At 45.3% G+C, this 18,928-nt stretch overlaps 1 protein-coding gene across 3 annotated transcripts in view; it reads left to right on the top strand.

The window, feature by feature from the left end:
• Positions 1-18,928, top strand: part of TSPAN32 (tetraspanin 32) — a 29,336-nt gene that overhangs the window by 1,458 nt on the left and 8,950 nt on the right. Inside the window, exons 2-4 of one of the 3 annotated variants that reach the window (XM_063159470.1) lie at positions 94-208; positions 1,471-1,568; positions 8,146-8,220. In XM_063159470.1, the coding sequence (XP_063015540.1) occupies positions 1,497-1,568; positions 8,146-8,220 (147 nt within the window). In that variant the 5' untranslated portion in view covers positions 94-208; positions 1,471-1,496. Of the gene's footprint in view, positions 1-93; positions 209-1,470; positions 1,569-5,981; positions 6,085-8,145; positions 8,221-8,589; positions 8,864-18,928 lie in introns of those variants that run through there. The other 2 variants (XM_063159468.1, XM_063159471.1) reach the window with 2 other exon arrangements.

The following is an 18,928-nucleotide window of genomic DNA, read 5'->3' as shown; positions in this document are numbered from 1 at the left end:
GGCTCAGAAAAATCCAGATACACTCAAACCTTTGTGTGCACCCAGCAAGAGTTGCTGCCTTGTAAATCCCATCCTGAAACCCTTCTTTTCCAGCTGCTGGGGCTCTCCATCGCCACGCTGAGCACAGTCGCCCACTATGGGCACCGTTTCACCCTCATCAGCAACATCTCCCTGGACAGCAACGCCTACAAGGTCATCCATCACTCAGGTATGTTGTGGTCACATCCCAGTGAGATCTTTGGTGATACCAGAGCTGCAAAATTCCTTAAAGCTGTAGAAGAAAATTCAGGGCTATCTCAAGAGGAGGAAGGAGTTGGGTTTTGGAAGATGCATCAGGACTTACACAGTCCCACAGGCACTTTCTTTCCCCATATGAGACCTTCATGCCAGTAACCAAAGGATACTGTGGGTATATGGGGTGCTCAGGTGCTTCTGTGTTTGCACCTGTTCCTCTATTCTCTGACCCCTGTGCTGTGGTAGAAGCTCGGGAGGAGCTCCTCAGCCACTAAAAGTGCACTGGGGCGGGCAGGAGACTGAGGAGAGGAACAACAGGAGTTGAAGCAGAACATAGAAAATTGAGGCTGGGAGGAGAAATGCATGGCAGCACCTTCAGCTTTTCTGAGGAAATATGTGGTATTTTTGCTTTCACAAGGGAGAAGTATAAAATGAGTCTTAGGTACAAGGCTAGAGCAAAGATAGCCCAGATACTAAAACACCCTGCTCACCACTGCTGCACTTGCATCTGCTGCTTCTCCCGAGCTGCACTCTGGTCTTAAACACACTGATATTCTCTCAAGATCTTGGTTCTCAATTTCAGTTTAACAAGGCTGGTGTAAAAACTGTATTAGCCCAAGGCTAAGGTATATTCTTTCCCTGTTCCTACACATATATATTGGCACTGACTGCAGCCTTGCAGGCTCTCCCATGCCAGTCACCCATCTCCAGCAACACTTCCACTTGCCTTGTTTACAGGCACTGCCTCTGTGTGGTTAGGCTAGCAAAGTCCTTTGCAGTGCTGTGGTCCCTGAGCCCTGCTCCAGGGTACTGGCTGTGATCCTGCCTGAGCCAGGAGGAAACCAGAGGATGAGTGTTGCACTAGATTAGCAGTGCCCAGAGTCCTGATAGAGGCTGTGGGACAGCTGCTGCACCAGCACCCCCCATTTGGGGGGGATCCTTATCAGAATGCTGAAATAATTGGCAGCTTCTGGTCTGTTGGGTGGACCAACACCGTTTTAGGCTGCTTCACTCTGCTGGAGCTGTGAGAACCCCTCAGAGGCTTACAGCCTTGCCAGACATACACAGAAAAGCACACACAGATGGGGGAGCATTGAATAAATTACAGAAAAATTTCAGTTCTGCAACTTGGTCATTTGGGCCAGCTCCCCAGAATACACTTTTTGGTCCCTCTCTGAGTGAAGCATCAGACTAGGCCTCTGGCATCTGACCACAACTCCCACGTCTGTCTTCCAGCTTTCTACTTTGGGATCTGCCTGAGCATGACCCTGATCCTGGCAGCCCTGTTGAGCTCCACTGCCACGGTGCGGGAATCGCGGTGCCTCACCGCCATGGTGCGTATCCTTACTGCAGGGACTGGCGGGGAGCGGCTTTCTGTCACCTGGGGCTGGCCCCCTACATGCCCCTACATGTCCAGTGCTGGGATCTGCATTGCCTTATGCCCAGGAGAATGCATGCCTGGGGAAGGAGGTCCCGTTGTTCCACTTTGCGCTACTAGGGGACATTTTTTAAAAAGCATCACCCTGCAAAGCTCTTAGGGCTGAGAATTGCATCATTCTGTGCTAAGTTTCTTTTGCCAAGGTCCTGCGTATGCAACTATCAGAGGGAATGTGTTTATCTGCCATGACAATACCCAGGGTATTTTTTTTTTCTCCTCATCAAGTCAACACATGGTTTGTGTGAGGAAACCTTAGCAGTGTGATTTTGAGTCTCACAAACTTCCCCCAAATTGTGACAGCAAAATTAGCCCCTCCTTCTCCCACCTCACTGCATGGCAGCAGGCATAGGGGATTTGTGTAGGACCCTGAATTTCAGCCTACAAGGAGAGGGTGGAGAAGCAGCATAAGTGTGGAAATCCCCCCTTTCTCCTCTCCATCAGCCTGTTTGGCCTGGACCATGTTGACAGTAGTAAACTGCACTGTGAGATAAGCTCCATTTCGAAACAGAGCCTGCATGTGGGGCCTAGCCTGCACAGAGCAGCTTCCAGCCTTGGAGCTGGAGGAATGAGTGGTAAAGTGCTGCTCAAGGTGTGTTTTCCCATATGAAGGGCAGGAGTTAACAGATAGGTTGTTGAGCATGAAATCTTGCTCAATATAAAATAACTGCATTGCTGTCTTACACTAAAGAGATTTATCTAATCTGTGTAATTGGGGGAAATGATACTGATGGCAGACATGAGAAGCTGACACCTGAAAATTCACTGCAAAGCAGCCACTGAAATTAATGTTTTCACCTTATCAATATACCATCTTCCTTTCTCTGAGATGCCCAAAGGGCCCTCAGTTCCATGAATTAAGCAGAATGTGTAACTCCCCTCTCTTTTCCTGAAGTGTCTTCAATGTGTGCCTGCAATTACCACATCTAAACCAACAGATGGGTATGTACAGATCAGTGGAGAATGTCTTGGCTGCCTGAAGATATAGCCAAACTTCTCTATAATGTTTATTTGTTGCCTTACTCTCTGGTATAGTTTGAAGCATGCCACTGCATAGAGCTGTTAAAAAGAGGCCAACATATACTGAGCGAATTCCAGAGCTCTGTCCAAAGAGCATTGTCCAAGGGCCACACAATGCTGCTCTCCCTTCCCATTTTAGTAAGGAAAGGAAGATCATTTTAGTAGGATCACACCCATGTGTGATCCTTTCCTTCAGCCACTCATCATCTCCCACAGCCTGGCTGGTTTGGGGTATCACAGCCAAGCTTCACCCACCAAAGCAACCCTCTAGTTGGCAGAACCCTCAAATTGGCTGTTTATTTTTGTGCCCCCTAGTGCACTCTGCTGGCTTGTCTTTAGCTTCCACAGTTTGGGCCTTCTGGGGGATGCGGCCGTCTGCATTTTGGGCCCCTGATGGACATATTTGTAGGGCGGTCACGGTGTCGCTGCCTTGCGGGGAGCAAGGAAAGGTGCGAGGCGCCTCCCCCGCAGCTGTGGCGGCGAGGCTTCATGGCACGCTGCTCTCAGCGGGGATAACGGGATGCCTCCTGGCTGTCTTTGCGCTCGGCTCCGTGCCGGGCCGTGGGGCGGGAGGCGAGCGGGCCCCGGCAGCCGCGCGGGGCCGCTCCAGCGCCGCGCTCCGACGCCAGCCCGCTGCCCGCCCGCTCCCGCTGCCCGCCCCGCTGCCGGGGGTGCCGCGGAACCGGAGCAGCCTCCGTGACCCCTGCGGGGTGGTGGCACGTCCCCGGCCCCAAGGAATAAACGGGAACCCTGGAAGGCGCTCAAGAGCTGGCCACTAGCAAGGGTATTCTCGGCTCCAAATTGTTCAAGGAGCTCATCGGCATCTTAAATCACTCAGGGAGGACGGGAGGACTTCGCCTATTATAAATTGTCCCCTCCCCTCCCAACCGTGTCATCCACCAAGGGCCAGCTCTCTGCTTGTTTTGCCCCCAGTTCCCACTCCAAAGGCACACATTTAATCTTTGATCTGCCAGCGGGAAGCGAGAGCAGGGAGAGCCAGCCCTGACAGCTGCAGTGACGTGTAATCACCGGCAGGAGTGGGGTTTGGCCCTGTGGGGCTCCAAAACTGGTCCTTGTGTTGTCCAGCCCTGCTGATCCCTGCTGTGCTGTAGCTCACAGGAGCGATCAGCCCTGCTACTTGGAGCTTTTTTCCTCCTTCTGCAAGAGAGAGAGAATCTTTCATCTTCCCCTGCTATTGATTCTAAAGGACTTTTCCTCCCTGCATAGAGTGTGTCTTATTTAGAAGACCATTTAATTCACTCTTTAATCAAAGAGGGAAAACACCAGACTATTTGCCTGACATCTGTGGCTGTCCAGGGAACCAAGCAATGCGTGAGGGATGTCTGCATCAATGTGGCTGGTCCACCACAATGCCACTTGGTAAACCAGCCACTCTAGGGAAAAGCTGACAAGGATCCAGACTGGGCTTACAGGAGCTTTTTTTTTTTTTTTTTTTTTTTTTGTCTGTTTGGATTATATATCGTCACGCTGCCTCGCTATCTGGAGGTTTGTGTGCCTACAGAGGAGGAGCCACTGTTCTTTGGAGGCCTCACTGGTGCTGTTCTAATAACAGTTATGGGTGCACAGTGGTTAGAAACCAGGACAGGTCAAACTGGTTTAAGCACACAGGTCTCAGGAGATTGTCTTCTAGCTGCATTAGCAGCATCATGAGAGCACACAGATGCTACTGTCCATCCAATGCTGCTTGTGAGGAAGCTGGTTCCAAGAAAGTAATTGAGAACTTAAGGATAAAAAATTATGTTCTAAAATCCAGCAATATTCCATATAAAGCTCCTCTTAAACAGAGAGAATAGCAACAGACTTATTCACTGTCCTCCAGCCCAGGCAAATTCTGCTTTCTTGTGATCCATGGCCCATCATGCAGTCAATCCCGAATGTAAATATCCTGCAGCTTTATAGCCCCTGGAGGCCATGTTGCTATTGAAGGGGAGGAAAAGGAAGGAAAACAGCAGCTTTCCTGTTTGCATAAAGGAAAGACTCTGGTATCAGTGGGGTTTAAAGCAGCATGTGTTGTTACTGGTCAGACAGAGTAAGGGAAAGAAAAGAAAAAAACACAGGGAGCAAATGCCAGCTGAAATTCTCACATCTGAACATTACAGTCTAAAACCTGACTAGTATAGAAGAAAATTTGTGATCAGGATGGAGCAGATGTTCCAAAAAAATGCAGTGGAAAAAGCCTCAGTGCATGCCCAATATAACCCAGGCTTTCATCAAGATTGATGAGCTAGTAGGGGCAGCACACAGCACAGGCTGTTTGCTTTATTATACCCAGGTGTAGGCCAGTGTGTAGAGGGTCCTTAATATCACTGCAGCACACTTCAGCATCTTCTTTCTAATTCAGTCTGCTTCCTGCGCTCTCCCTCGTGGTGCAACACTTCTGAGTGAGGCATCTGCGTGCCAGTGGCAGAGCTGGTACCAAGGACAGATTCCTCTTTCAGACTGATGTCACTGACTCGTGTTTGCTCTATGGAAGGGCAAAAACATTGCATGCTTTTAGATGAACTAAAAGGCAGAGAGGGACACAACCTGATGGATGCCATCTGAAATTTGCCCCTGCTTTTCCTGCCCCTGGGCTCTGCAGTCTGGCAGGGAGCTGGCCTTTGCAATGACCACAGCAGCACCAAAAAACAGCTGGAGAAGAGCATAGCAGGGCAGAGGTCTGCTCCTTCCCTGGAAGTGTAGGAGTTTGACAGAACACAGCTGCAGAGCACAGTATGAGCTAAAGGATCTGCCCCTCATCCAAAGCAGGCCCCCTTCACCAAAGGGGAAGCGTCAGAAAGGTGAATTAAAAGAAACACCAGCCAACAGACAGGGTGCTGTTCCTGTGGATTCTGCCGAGTCTGTCAAAGAGAAATTGTTCCTTGCAGCAAGGATGGAAGCAAGGTCATTCATAAAAGAGTAATTGATGTCTGCCTGGTGACAGCCCTCCACAGGGCTGATGTGGCTGTCTCTTGCAAAGGGAGCAGGCTGCAGCCTGTGGCTGGCTCTGAGGACCTCCAAGGATCTGGGAGATGGTGAACCAGCCTCAACTCTTCCACATTTTGTATGCAAACTGCACATTGCCTTTTTCTTTTTTGCTCCAAATGTCTTCTAATGTAATTAGAAAGTTGCTCTTCCAAAAGCCTTTTGGCTGGGAAGGGAAAAAGCAGGCTATAATTCATTTATAAGATGTTCTCGGAGCCATGTAATTGCTGTGCACCAGATGGATGGAGGGGGAGCTTCCCAAGGGGCTGCATCTTGGTATTCCCAGAGAAACCAGACAGAAATAAAGGGAGAGCTGATGCTGAAGGACTGAGATGTGGGGTGGAGCTGAGGAAAGGAAGATGAAAAGGAGGATTTTAATCTGCTGGGAGTTCTGGCCCCAGAGAGATGTTGTAAGTGCTGGAGCTGGTGGGGAAGGAAGGGAGAGCACAGGGGAAGGAATCTGGGCTGTCACTGGCATCCTGTTGTTCCCACTCTCCGCGTTCATGGTGGGTCACCTGAATTATAACTTTAATGGAATGATATGCAGAATAGTGGTCACATTGCTGTCAGTGCTGGTTTTTCCATCTGACTAATTTTCTTATTTTTAAGTTTTATTGTCTTTGAACTTGATTTTGGTGAAAATGCCATTTGTTTGGTGGGGAAGTTGTTCGAGGCAGTGCAAAATGCAGGGTCTGATCCTATTGAGGAGCATCCTGACATGCCTGTGTAACCTCACCTCCTCCCTCCAGTTTGTGCTGTACCTGCAGGGTTGAACTCCCCACTCCAGCTGGGATTTGGTCTGAGATATCTTGCCCTGCAAGCTCTTCCACATCTTCATGATTTGTAACCACCTTGTCGTGTCAGTGTTTGATCAGACTTTTCCTCTCATCTTCTTTAGGGTCTTGAGTAATCTCATTTTAGCTCCTAGCAAGGCAATGAATGATCTCATCAGCTATATGGCCAGGCAGCTGCCAAAAACTAAATGAAAGGAGAGACTGGACATACATAATTTAAGATTTTTCGTAAGAGCTGTATCAGGGTTTTCCCCAGTGTCTGATGCAGAGCCTGCAACAAGGCAGCCCCAAAAAAAGTGGTGAACACCAGTGGCAGTCTTGTTCCAAGAGCAAAGTCCCCAGGCAGAGCAGAGAAACAGAGCAGATGGACAACAGCCAGCAAAAGGATTTTACTGGCACATTCACTTTCATTTCCAGGATTTGAAGTAACACATTTTCCTTTCGTGCTTCTTATGCATGAGTTTGGAGCTTTTTTTTTTTTTTTAACTATATCTTTTAAGCAAGTTTTTTTTTTTTGTGAAGCAGAACTTGTAGAAACAATGTTCTTCTTCCTCTCTTAAGCTTGAATTTGGTAAAATTTCATGAAAGATTTAAACTTTTCCAAGTTATTTCAGCTATATCATACAATGAAAACAGTAATAGAAAAAAATTAGAAATCAAAATAAGATGCAGTCAGCTGGGTAAGTTTCCCACATAATGTTGTGTTGAAAGAGGCACAGTTTAATGGAAAAACTTGTAAGGGCGTTAATTTTCAACCGATGCTTATTCATCACCTTTTGTCATTCCAAGACTAAGCTGTGGATTCATATTGGATGAGCCCATTTAGCTTTCAAATGCTTTACAGGCACTTTTCCCTTCCTTTTTTTCTTTTAAATGTGAACGAGATCATTTGGTCCTGCTGTCACAGCAGGCAAGTGCTTTTTATATCACGGCGTGGGGGTTTTGGTCCAGGTTTGTTCAAATGAAAACACAAAGCATGTAACTTCCAGCTCTGCAAGCCTAAGGAAGAAGACAAAAGTCAAGCCATGTCCTGCATTGTTGCTATTATTGTTTAGACACTTCAGGGTCAGTTTCTGGCCTTGGTTATATTTCTGTCATCCTGTTGTCTAACTAGGATGGTGCTGATCTAAGGAAAGCAGCTCGGCCATACAGCTGCCACGTTGCTCACAGAATGAGTCCAGCTCTTCTTCCAGAGCAGGTTGATTTCTATCTCTATCCCAGTTATTTCCTTCTTTATGGACTATTTGTGTGGGTTTTCCCCTCTTTGAAGCCAATAGCCAAGTTTTAAATGCAGGGGATTGAATCTCATTATTATGGAGCACAGTCCTGCAGCAGAAGGGAAGCATACTGTAAATATAATGTTTTATATGTCCTTTTCTTTGTCCAAGAGGAATTTGGGCAGAATGGATTAACTGCTCTGCTGGAAGCGGCCTGGTTTTTTGGTCAAACTCTTCAATTGGCCACAGTGTAATTAGAGGGCTCCTGACGGAGAACCACATTATTGTCCATCTAATTTCTTTTAAGTAACTGACGTTATGAGGGATATTAAAAGAAGGTGATGTTTAAACTTTAATGAAACTTGCTCAAACAAGCATATTAAATATGTCCTGATTGTGTTTGCAAATGGGTATTTTTCTCCCCAGGCTGAATGTTGGTATTTTTCCTCTTTATCCTCAGGGATTTTTCTGTTTTGCTCTGGCCTTTTGTGGATTGATCCCAGCTGCCTGCTGGAGATACACACACAGCACGGAGGTAAGTGTTGGCTGCTAGGAAATACCACCAGCATCTCATCAGAGATTTTTTTCATAGCAACTATTCCTCCCATAAAAGGGACATCTGGCGTTAATTAAGCCATCCATATTGAGGTCTATCAGATCCATGCTCTGTTGCATCCGTCCTTTGGAAGAACAGGGTCACCTTCATCAGATGCCTCTTCAATGGGATCATCTGAAGGGAGAAGCCCGTGGAAAATCTCATGCAGGGCAAATGCTTTGTGCTGAAAGCAAAACAAAATGCAAGCCTCCTTAGCTTTGGGATTTTTTTCAGGGGATGTTTGCTTTGTTTTGTTTTGGTTTTTTTTCTTTTGTTTTAAATGAGATGCTTGACTTTTGAAAAGTCATTTCCAGCTGGTTCTAATTCCTGCTAACGTCAATTGGGAGCCTCTATTTGAAGGCAGTGTCCAGGAGAAGCACCCAGGAGATGTGTTTATTAACCTGCAGCAGTGGTACATGAAAAACACAAGAGTGAAAAATGGTATCTTGGGTCGCTATGATGCTGAACCAGAAAGAGAAGATTATAGGAGGCTGAATTTGGAAGAAAGTTGGGGTTTGAAGTTTTACCCCAGAGCTTGCTGGTGCTGGGGCAGATGGGTGATGTGAGAGATGCAAGATGCTGGGTAAGTTGGTCTTTATTCCCCCTTTTGCATCCCTGCACTCAAAAAAAATTAAGAGACTCGGGAGTGTAAAAAAATCATGACATCTTTCTTTTGAAAGCAGAACACTGGTATTTTTGGCAAGTACCTAAATAATTCAGAGAAGTGCTTGGGACTTTGATAGGTGTTTCATGCAGTGGCTCAGTCCTTGTCTCTATTTTGCTCCTCCCCAGACCTGAGCACGTGCCATAACCTGCATTGTTCTGGGCACCAATGAGGATGTAACGTGAAACATCATCCCAGTGAATTAAGGATTGATGCTGCCAGTTCATCGTTTTGGTTACACGTACTGGGGGTGATCAAAGACCAGTCTGAAGTGTCTGGCCTTGAGATTTCCTTCTCTCATGGAGGAGCACAACTCCATCAAAGTCCCAGAGACTCAGTCCACACTAGGACTGTGGCAATTGGTTTTGTAGGCACAAGGAGCCCTGCCCTGTAATGGTTTGGTGTCCTGTGCATAAATTAAATCCCAGTCTTTCTGAAAGTAGAAGTCAAGGTTAAGGAGAGGGATAAGGCCCTGCTTCTCTAGAAATTTTTCCCGGAGCTGGCCAGTGCCCAAAGTAGTTGAAAATCCTTTGAAATGTGCAGGTGGCTACACTGGACCAGGCTAAAGTTGTTGGCCAAGGAGCTTTTTGGCTGACCTACTGTTAGCCAAGGTAGCAGCATAAAAACCCAGCAAGCACAAAGCAATGCTTTTTCAGATGCCAGCAGCTTGTGGCCCAGTTGTCTGCTGGTGGCAACTGCTGGTGCCCTTTGCCTTTAATGTTCTCCCTGGGTTTTTCCTCTGTGAATTTGTCCAACTGCTTTTGGAAACATTAGGGTGAGTCCTGATGGCACAACAGCATCTTTTATCTGTATGCTTAACTGGCTGAAGTGCAATCCATCAGAGCTGAGGCATCCATGAAAATATGTCTTTCCATGGTCTTTTTATTTTTTTCCTTATTGTTTCAGGCAAAACTATCAACATTTATTACATTCCAACTAACAGTTTAATGTGGAAATAATTTGGTTTTCATGACCAACACAGAAGGGAGTTTCCTTCACTTTCCTCCTTCTTCTGCAGACATTAAATTGTAGATTGAAGCACAGGCTGTGTCAGTAAAGGAGAAATGGCACCAGAAACTCTCTGGTTGTCATTGTGAAATTGTGTTTTCTAAATAGACTGCTTAGTTTTACTGTTAATCCACATACATGGTGTAGGGCATAAGAAGACTGCAAGAAAAAGGTTCTATGTTGGGTTATGTAATACAGGGATGTGTCATGCCAAAAATATTTTGCTGAAAATATTTTAAGGAGTATTGCTTTGTATATCTCTTAATCAGTACATCTGGTTGTACTTCAAATTATTTTCGTGGGTTTCTTTGCTCTGAGTGCCCTGCCCACAAAAGCACCCATGGTTATGGTTAGCTTTGGTAATTGCTTGGGTTTCTGTAAGCAAAACAGCTTCCACTAGGCAAAATTAGGGGGTTATGTAAAAAGTTGACTTTCTGGGCAAAGAAAAACCAGCAGTGTTTCTGACAACAGAAAAAAATACCCTTAGATACCATCTTGTGTTTCTCTGCTTCCTAAAATCCAAGGAAAAGCAAGGAATATAAATGAGGAAGATTTAATTAGAAGTGTCACTTACAGAACGTGGGGAAATTTACTTTCTACTGAAAAGTAACCTGTCTCACTAGAGAGACAAATGCAGATGTGAGAGAAAAATACAGGTGACTGAAAGAAATGCAGATGTGTCTGCCCCTCCAGGACAGGAGCACAGTGATACAGAAAATTGAATGAAGTAAGGATAAGACTTGTGAAGTCTCATTATAGAGCTGGTTGTTCGCTTGTCTTTCTCAAAAGAAAGAACCATATTCAAGCAGGTGTCCTCTGCTGCCTACTGCATGTCAGTACTCTCAAAAATAGTTAATTGTGGTAATCTGGGGTGGGGGGAAATCAAACCCAGCCAAGCGGGTGGGTGTCTTGTAAGCCTGATGGGATGTACACAGCTATCAAGAAAAGAATGGAACTGAGGATGTAAAACTGAATATGGATGAATATGGCCATTACATGTGCCTGAATCACTAAGAGCACTGAGGGGTACTGCCCCCATGTTCAGGGCTAGAACAAAAATTTCAGTTTTTCTCATGAAAATTTTCCAGTGGAATGCCAGACAGAAAATTAGGCTGTTCATTTTGGAAATGCCAGCTGGGAGCTGGTGTGAGTAGTTCCTGTCCTCTCCCTCCCTGCTGGCAAGATTCCAAACCCAAGCAGCACTGAAAACAGAATCCTCCCCTCCCTTTGCAAGCTAGGTATGGGAGGTCTCCCCTGCCCTGATCCCTGGCAGATGCTTCAGTGGTTTACTCCTGCTGGTAAAAAAAAAAAAATATTAAAATACCCCTACATTTTCTTCATAAAGCAGAACCCTCTCATAGAAAATCACCTGAAACAGTAAACCCCAATACTCAGTTGAAAAATTGTTTTTGTAGTTATTATCAAGAGGCAATAGGTAGAAATGTAGTTTGAATATGATGAAAACAAGATGCCCTTTTTGCCTATGTGGCTCTTTTAGGGCCTTTTTTACAGTACTTCCTATAGAGAAGCTGGGCAGGGAGAAAGGAAGAGTTATTTGTAAATATTTGATATTCTCAGACCTGGGCACTGTAAACAAAATTAATCTTCTCATTTCCCATTCTTTTCTGCTTTCATGACTTTCTCTAGCTTCTGGACGAATTCTTTCAGACAGATGTTGAATGTTTTAATTTCAAGTTATGCGCATTCCAGATGGACTCAATGTCACCATAGTTTGTTTCCTTGTGATGTATGCCAGACATGCAGCAGTCATGAACCTTAGATTTCTCACGCTTTATCGTAAAAGGTTGCATCCCAATTGTTCCTCCTCTCAGTGGAAGATGTGGTCTTGGTAGGGAAGTGTTGCAAACCTGTCTGAGGAAGGACAGTGGCGCAATCAAAGTGAACAAGAGATCTACGTGCGTGGGAGGGCAGAGGGGATGGGATGACCTCTCTGCAAGGTCTTTGCTGGAACTGCTGTGGTAACCACAGAAATCATGATGTTTTCAAATGGTTTTCAGCCACATTAGCAACTCCTGCTTCCTGAAGCTGAAGAGCTGAGTCTTGTTTTCGATAAGTAATTTTTATGGCCACAAACTGCTGTCTGTTTAAGAGAGGTCCCTCTGTCATTCACAGCATGGCCAAAAAGAGTGGGGATGTGGAATGCAGGGATGTGGAATGCAGGAGAGACATGCCACATCTAGCACAGCTGGTGGGGAGGGCTGCTGCTTCCTCCTCCTGCTCCCCAGCTTCCTTTCTCTCCTCAGCCACTAACTGCTGCTGTAGAAACCTGTCTGCAGAAGCTGGAGCAAAGCTGTACTTGCAGCTGCCATAGAGAAGATTTTGTACCCTTACTAGCCAACACAAAACCAGAATCATTAAGGTTGGAAAGCTTTTAAGATCATTGAGTCCAACCTTTGACTGTCAACTACACTAGAGCACTTAATGCCGTGTCCGGTTATTTCTTGAACACTTCCAGGGACGGTGACTCCACCCCCACCTTGGGCAGCCCATTCCAATGCCTGACCACCCCTTCAGTGAAGAAATTCTTCCTGATGTCCAACCTGAACCTGGAACAGCTTGAGGCTCTTATGTTGTCACTTGTTGCCTAAGAAATGAGATGAACCCCCACCATGCTACAAGCTCCTTTTAGGTAGTTGCAGAGAGCAATAAGGTCTTCCTTGAGCCTCCTTTTCTCCAGGCTAAACTATCTCCAGCTCACTCTCACTGGATTTCCTGTGCAGACCCTTCACCAGCTCCATTTCCCCTCTCTGGACATGCTCCAGTACTTCAGTGTCTTTCTTGTACTGAGTGGCCCAGCACTGGGCACAGACATCCAGGGGCTGGGCCCAGTACAGAGGGACAATCCCTGCCCTAGCCCTGCTGGCCACGCTGTTTTTGATACAGGCCAGGATGCCCTAGGCCTTTTTGGCCACCTGGACACACGCTGGCTCATTGTCAGCTCTTACCCAGCACCCCCAGGTCCTTTTCCACTGGGCCCCTTTCCAGGCCCCTATCTAAGCCTGTAGTGCTGCATGAGGTTGTTGCCCTCATTTGACCAAAGTGCAGGACCTGGCACTTGGCCTTGCTGAGCCTGAGGTTTGGGGTTATGTTCTGGGCCCTGCTGTGAAAGAGGCCAGAGAGTTTCTATTCCACATCAACTTCTGCTGTTCCCTTTCTCTGAGCAGCTTCTTCCAGGAACCCTGTGGCCCTGGCCCCATAAGCCAGGATGGTAGGGTAGGTCAGTGACGCTAAAATTGCTGCAACATAAAAGGAGTTTTGCAACAGAATGAGCATTTTAATTACAGAGATTTATTCATAAGTAAAAGCTTAAAATGGATTAAATTACAATTTCCCAACTCAGGAATTTGAAACTGGTGCAAATAGTTGTCCATAGTTCTGTAAAGGCCTGATTCCCCATGTCCTCTGAATGAAGATGTTGTTTGAATTTGCACTAGCTGCAATGATATGGTAATCTCTTAATTATCAAGTGGTTTCTTAGGTTACTGGGTGATTTCAAAATGAGTTTCACCTGTGGCTTTTGGCTCCACATGAGTGGAAAGGCATTAGCCCTTCTGTGCTGCACTGCTTGTACTTCAAGAATAAATGCAAGGAGTTAGCTTTTTATGGGCAGGGAATTAATACAAGCCATTTGTCTACATTGTGATTCTCCTGCAGCCTTGCTCTGCTACCTTCAGAGGAACTTGTCTGGTCTCCCCTCCTTATGCTGGGAAGTGGAAATGGAGTCTTCCATGCTTTGCTTGCAAGCCAGGTGGTACCTTTTGAGATGGTGATTTTCTAACCTGTTAGAAAGCCTGGAGTACACAGCTGGAATTAACAGCTGCAGCTGTTAAATAACAAATGTTGCCACACCTGAGTCTTCTTAAACAAAGCAGCTTCCCTCCTCACTTCTCTGCCTGTGGAACCAACACTGGTCTTCTGTCTGTGGGTCTCCCTTCCATGCAGCACCTTTGCAAAGCCAGAGGCAGCATTGCCTGGGTCTCCAGGAGGGAATCATCTCTTGTCATGCGTAAAACCAGCACATGCATCTTTTTTCTGCAGGTATGTAAGGAACGGCCCATCACTTTCCGGTTAATTTCTTAAGTGGGACTGCAGAGGTCTTTTCTCTGTGGATTTCCTAGGGTCTGTGTGTATCTGCAACTGCTGCCTCTGGTCTGTGTTGGGGCAAAGTCTTGCAGGGACTTAAATTATTAAATGCGGGCTGAAATCCTAGAGATTTTAATGGGATTTAAATACAAGCTGAAAGTGTGCTCAGGTGTTTTCTGAAACCAGACCTGAAGCATACAGGTAGGTTCCTTTTGGGCTTTGATTCAGGGAGGCTGGATCAGGACTCTAGCTTCTCACAGGGGTCTTCCAAGACCATTTACAAAAGTCACTGATGTTGCTGTGAAAACTGTGAACTATCTGACATGCTCCTTGCTCTTAATCTAGGAGGCACAATCACTTTAAACCATGGAGCTTTTCCCAGTCTCTGAGGTCCATGGGAAAAAACAAAAATGGGGGGAAACCCCTCCCTCTTCCTTACCGTTTTTAAATACTGTGCCTCTTTCCCAGTGTTTATGTTCTCACCAGCCAGCGACAGCCCACTGCCCCCAGCGAGACAGTGCTCTCCTTTGTCTGAGCTCCACACAGGCATTTGCACTCACGGGTTCCATAATTTATGGCTGCCCCAGCGCTGAACCCACGCGGCCCCGTTTCTGCTGCTTTCTGTGGCGGAGCTGCAGCTCCAGCCTCCAGCAGCAGCCAGGGCACCTGAGGCCACTCAGACAGCTGCCATCGCTGCAGCACATCCAGCCTCCATGCACCTGTAGGGTGCTCACCACAGCAGGACAGCCACCACCCCTCAGAGGTGACAGGGCTGCCCTGGGACTGACTCTATTGCTGATACACTGGTTTATAAGCTAAAACTGCTTGTTTTCAGTGCTTTCTGTTGGGAAGCAAGTCTTGCCTGGAGCTGGTTGTAAGTGCTGCAGGTGAAGGCTCAGGGATGGCTGAGATAATTTGACCACAGTTTTGGGGAGAGGGTGTTCACAAATTGATGGGTTGAGTGTTTTGAAAGACAGGAACATTGTCATTGGGGGCCCTTGGCAGCTTGTTGGCTTTGCAGTTCTGTTATAAAATGGACTGAAAATTTATTTTTTTTTTACAAAAAAAAAAAAAAAAAAAAAAAAAAACAAAGAGCAAACATAAAAAAGCTAATCCAAAAAAATTCCAAGAGGACCTTGATATACTTGTGACATTCACCAATGTGCAGCCACAGATTAGAAGGATTTAGGGGGAAAAAAAATCCTTGTTGATATCGATTAACTGCCTGCCTGTGTTTTCTGTACTTCCCTATAAGGCAGCTGGTACTCTGTCACAGACACAGCAATGCTGCATCTGAGTAGCACAAAGGTGGCCTCTGGGTTTTATGGCTTGGCTGAGCATGAGGCTGTCCCCCTGCCCATGGGCCAAGAGGGATGTATAGCACCCACACAGCTAGAATCTGCTGTTCTTTTGGGGATATGGAGATAGGAAATGAGGAGGTGAGCAGTGTCACAGCTCAGCACCTTCTTATGTTTTAAGTGTTTTGTGCAAGAACAGGATGGAAGTGCTGAGGCTAGAGAGAAAGAGTTTTCTGAAATTTTTGTTCCACAGCAGTTTTTGGTCTGTCTCCTTCTGTGTATATAGCGGAAAGTAGAAGGAAGCCCATGTGGTTTGGTTTGGGGTTTTTTTAATGTATGTATGTATAGATAGACACAAAATCTGATCTGGGGGGGAAAAAGTGGCTAAAATCCTTATGTGGCTTGTGGCATCAGTGGTCTCCAGTGACCACTATCAGTCAGAGGGGGAACATTTCTTATCTTGCGCCATTTTCCACGGAAGACCTCAAAGGCTGCTCTAATTTGCAGCACTGGCTGGATTTCTGCATCTGGGAATGACTGGTTTAGAGGAAGGCTCTGAAGGAGAGAAGCTGATGGGCAGTGAAGGAAATTAAAAAAAAAAAGTCAGTTTTCCTCTTGAAGGAGGCAAGGTGGAAATTTGCTTTAGTTTTAATAGCCAAAGGCAAGAACTCCAATTGCTTAGAGTACATGTCTTCCTGCAGTCATACATTCTGCTTCTTGGGGGATAAAGGATTTAGAGGATGATAAATAATCTTAAAATTCGTTTTTTCTTTCACTTAAGGTGAAAAATGGTACTTACTGAGTCAGTTGGAGTCAGCTGCATTCATTTCAGTGGTGATTTTCCATTTGTTGTATCCAGAAACCCATCAATATCATTCCTAAATGAATATTTCATTAAGGAATGCAGACAGAAGCAGGAGGCAGCGATTATTTACCTGATTTAGAGCTGGAACATTTCACCCAGCTTCTTCCAGGAAAAGAATTACTTTAAGGTGTGACCTCCATATCACTCAAGCTGGAGATTTTTCTTAACCAAAGCCCAGCTGATGCTTTACCTTCAGCTCATGGTGTTTCTTACCGATGAGCACTGCAGGCTCAGTCTCCCTCCAAGGGAGAGCTTTGTCCAGCAGAACTCTTCCAGCAGTGGATCACAGCATGTCACTAGGAACAGGAAAATCCACTTGACTATTATGATGCTTATGTGTGGGAGGAGTGAAAGACCTTTTGAAAAACAGATGGACTTTCTCTTCTCCAGCTGTATCTGCCCATTGCATGCTAAGTACTGTTTAAGTGATGGGGCACAGCTCTTTATCTTAAAGGTCATTTTTAACAGCATCAGTGTAAGCACTCAAACTCAACAGTCATCCAGTTGCTTAAACGTGAGAGAAAGCACCCTGAGTATTTTTAATACTTTTTTCCTCCAACAACCAGAGGAAGAAAATTGTCTTGAGGTAATGGACTCAAAGTTGCCCATCAGGGGAGTGTGTGATAGGAATCTGTTGAGGATGGCAGTTAAGTACAAAGCAGTGCTGCAGTCTAGCTCTTCACTGTGTTAGGAGCTGGATCAATGGAAAATAGAGGGATGAACTTCTGCTGGATGTAGCAATGTTGCAAATAAGTCATGAAACCACCTGGTGACTGTCTCATGCTTTCGGCTTTAATTTTCACATCATCAGGCATGCATGAGTGAGCAGGATATTTTGGGCTAGATAGATGCTGCCGTGCATGACCCATGCTTCAGAGCTTGGCTGCAGCTCTGAGTACAAACATAATCCCATCCCAGGCAGCTGAGTGTGGTGTTTTGCTCTCCTATGTCTTCTCTTATTAAACCAGACCTCTTGTATGCTCTGTGGCAGTCTTCTGCACAGAAGGAAACAGCCATTGATAAATACTGAGATTTTCTACTATCTGTCTACCTCTGAAGTATTTAAATGAGAAAGCTGTCTGCAGTAGTCTTTGAAAACAGACCATTATGTTGTATGAAAACAGCAGTTTTTCCCTCCAAAATCAAATGATCCTAGCAAAAATCAGAAAGAGGATGTGGAGGAACTGCAAGCAATTTACTCTTTAAAAAATGGATTTAGAGTTTGATATTCCCTTACTAGGATCTGAATAGCCTATTCAGATAATGTCTGGATATAAATGCTAGATATAATTGCTAGATAGAAATGCTGAGAATGACTAATCAGCAAATTGTACTCTTAGGCTTGCCCAGACACACATTCTAAAAGGAAATTATTGCTATTAAACATTTTCCATTTAATGACTTGTGTTTTCAGCTCTTGGAGGCTGCTTGACAAAATGAGAATGAAAAAATCAGTAGGTAACTGAGAAGTCAGCTCACAAGCAAGCTCAAAAATGGTGCAGTTGAAGTCTTTAGTAGTCATTATGTACCCGGAGATTACCATTATCATTTCCATCACTGTAGCTGAGCTGGCTGTGAAATTATAACTGCTTGTGGTTTTTTCAATTATTGTTTCCAACAGCTGAAATAACTTTGAGCCACTGTTTTGTTACAGGCATTTTGTTCCTTCAGATCTTTCCTATCCACTCTTGTTCTTCAAACAGCTACCTCTCCCAGTATTCCTTGGCCCAGATTAAGAGACCTTTAGAAAACAGTTAAACTTCTGGATTGCTTTCACCCCTTGAACCCTTGCTTGAACATAGCCACTTGCTTGAACTCTTTCATTTTTTTTCTTTTTAAGTCATCCAAATTTAGGTCTTTTGGACAAAAGCTCAGCATCCTGACCCTCATGGTAAATATGAAAACACAAATATTGTGCATGCAGCACTGGTTTCCTTACCAAAACACATATATATGTTGTCACAGCACAAAATAGTTTTTATTCCTACATTTTAGACTGGGATCAGGATATTCAAAAGGTAATAATCGCTTATGTTAAGAAACCTGCTGTTCTGTTACTTTTTTCTCCACAAGAGGAGCTCAAATATTATTCTTTTTTTCATTATTCCTAATCCAATTCTTCAGTGGAAATGGATGTTCTTTTTATTGAATCCATTTATTTAATTGCTGCTTCTGGAAAGCTATTTCATGGCCCACAAGAAGTTAGAAAAGCTTGGAGATTTTCTTTTTTATTGGGTTATAAGGTTTGCTGTGGGGAAGGTTGGTGCAGAAGTCGTATAGAAATCTGGTCTTATTGTTGCACCCACCTTACTTTATGCACTCTGACACCCCAGGGGGACAAAAGGAGCATCCTCCTTCCTCACCTGCGTGGAACAGCTCAGTGTCACACATTTTGCTATGGAGTATCATAATATATGAGCTCTGTCTGTCACTGGTCACTCTTATGCCATGTTGATAGCCATAAAAAATCTTTTGATGCGTGCCTTCAAACTCTGTTCCTGGAGGCACAGAGCCAATCTGGATACATATAATCTTCTCAACCCCCCCACCTCCCTGGTTATCACCCTCTGTTGTTGCTTGTGTTTTGGACAGCTGGGCAGGACAGAGCAATCTTGCAGTAATAGATGCAACCACCTTGAATGATCCTGGTTTCACCCCTGAGCAGAGAGAGCTGGGGTTTTATTCCTCAGAGGAATTTCCAAGTGTGAA

The sequence above is a fragment of the Melospiza melodia genome, chromosome 6 (genome assembly GCF_035770615.1).
Source record: "Melospiza melodia melodia isolate bMelMel2 chromosome 6, bMelMel2.pri, whole genome shotgun sequence".
Classification (NCBI taxonomy): domain Eukaryota; kingdom Metazoa; phylum Chordata; class Aves; order Passeriformes; family Passerellidae; genus Melospiza; species Melospiza melodia.
This window is presented reverse-complemented; position numbering and strand designations above follow the sequence as displayed.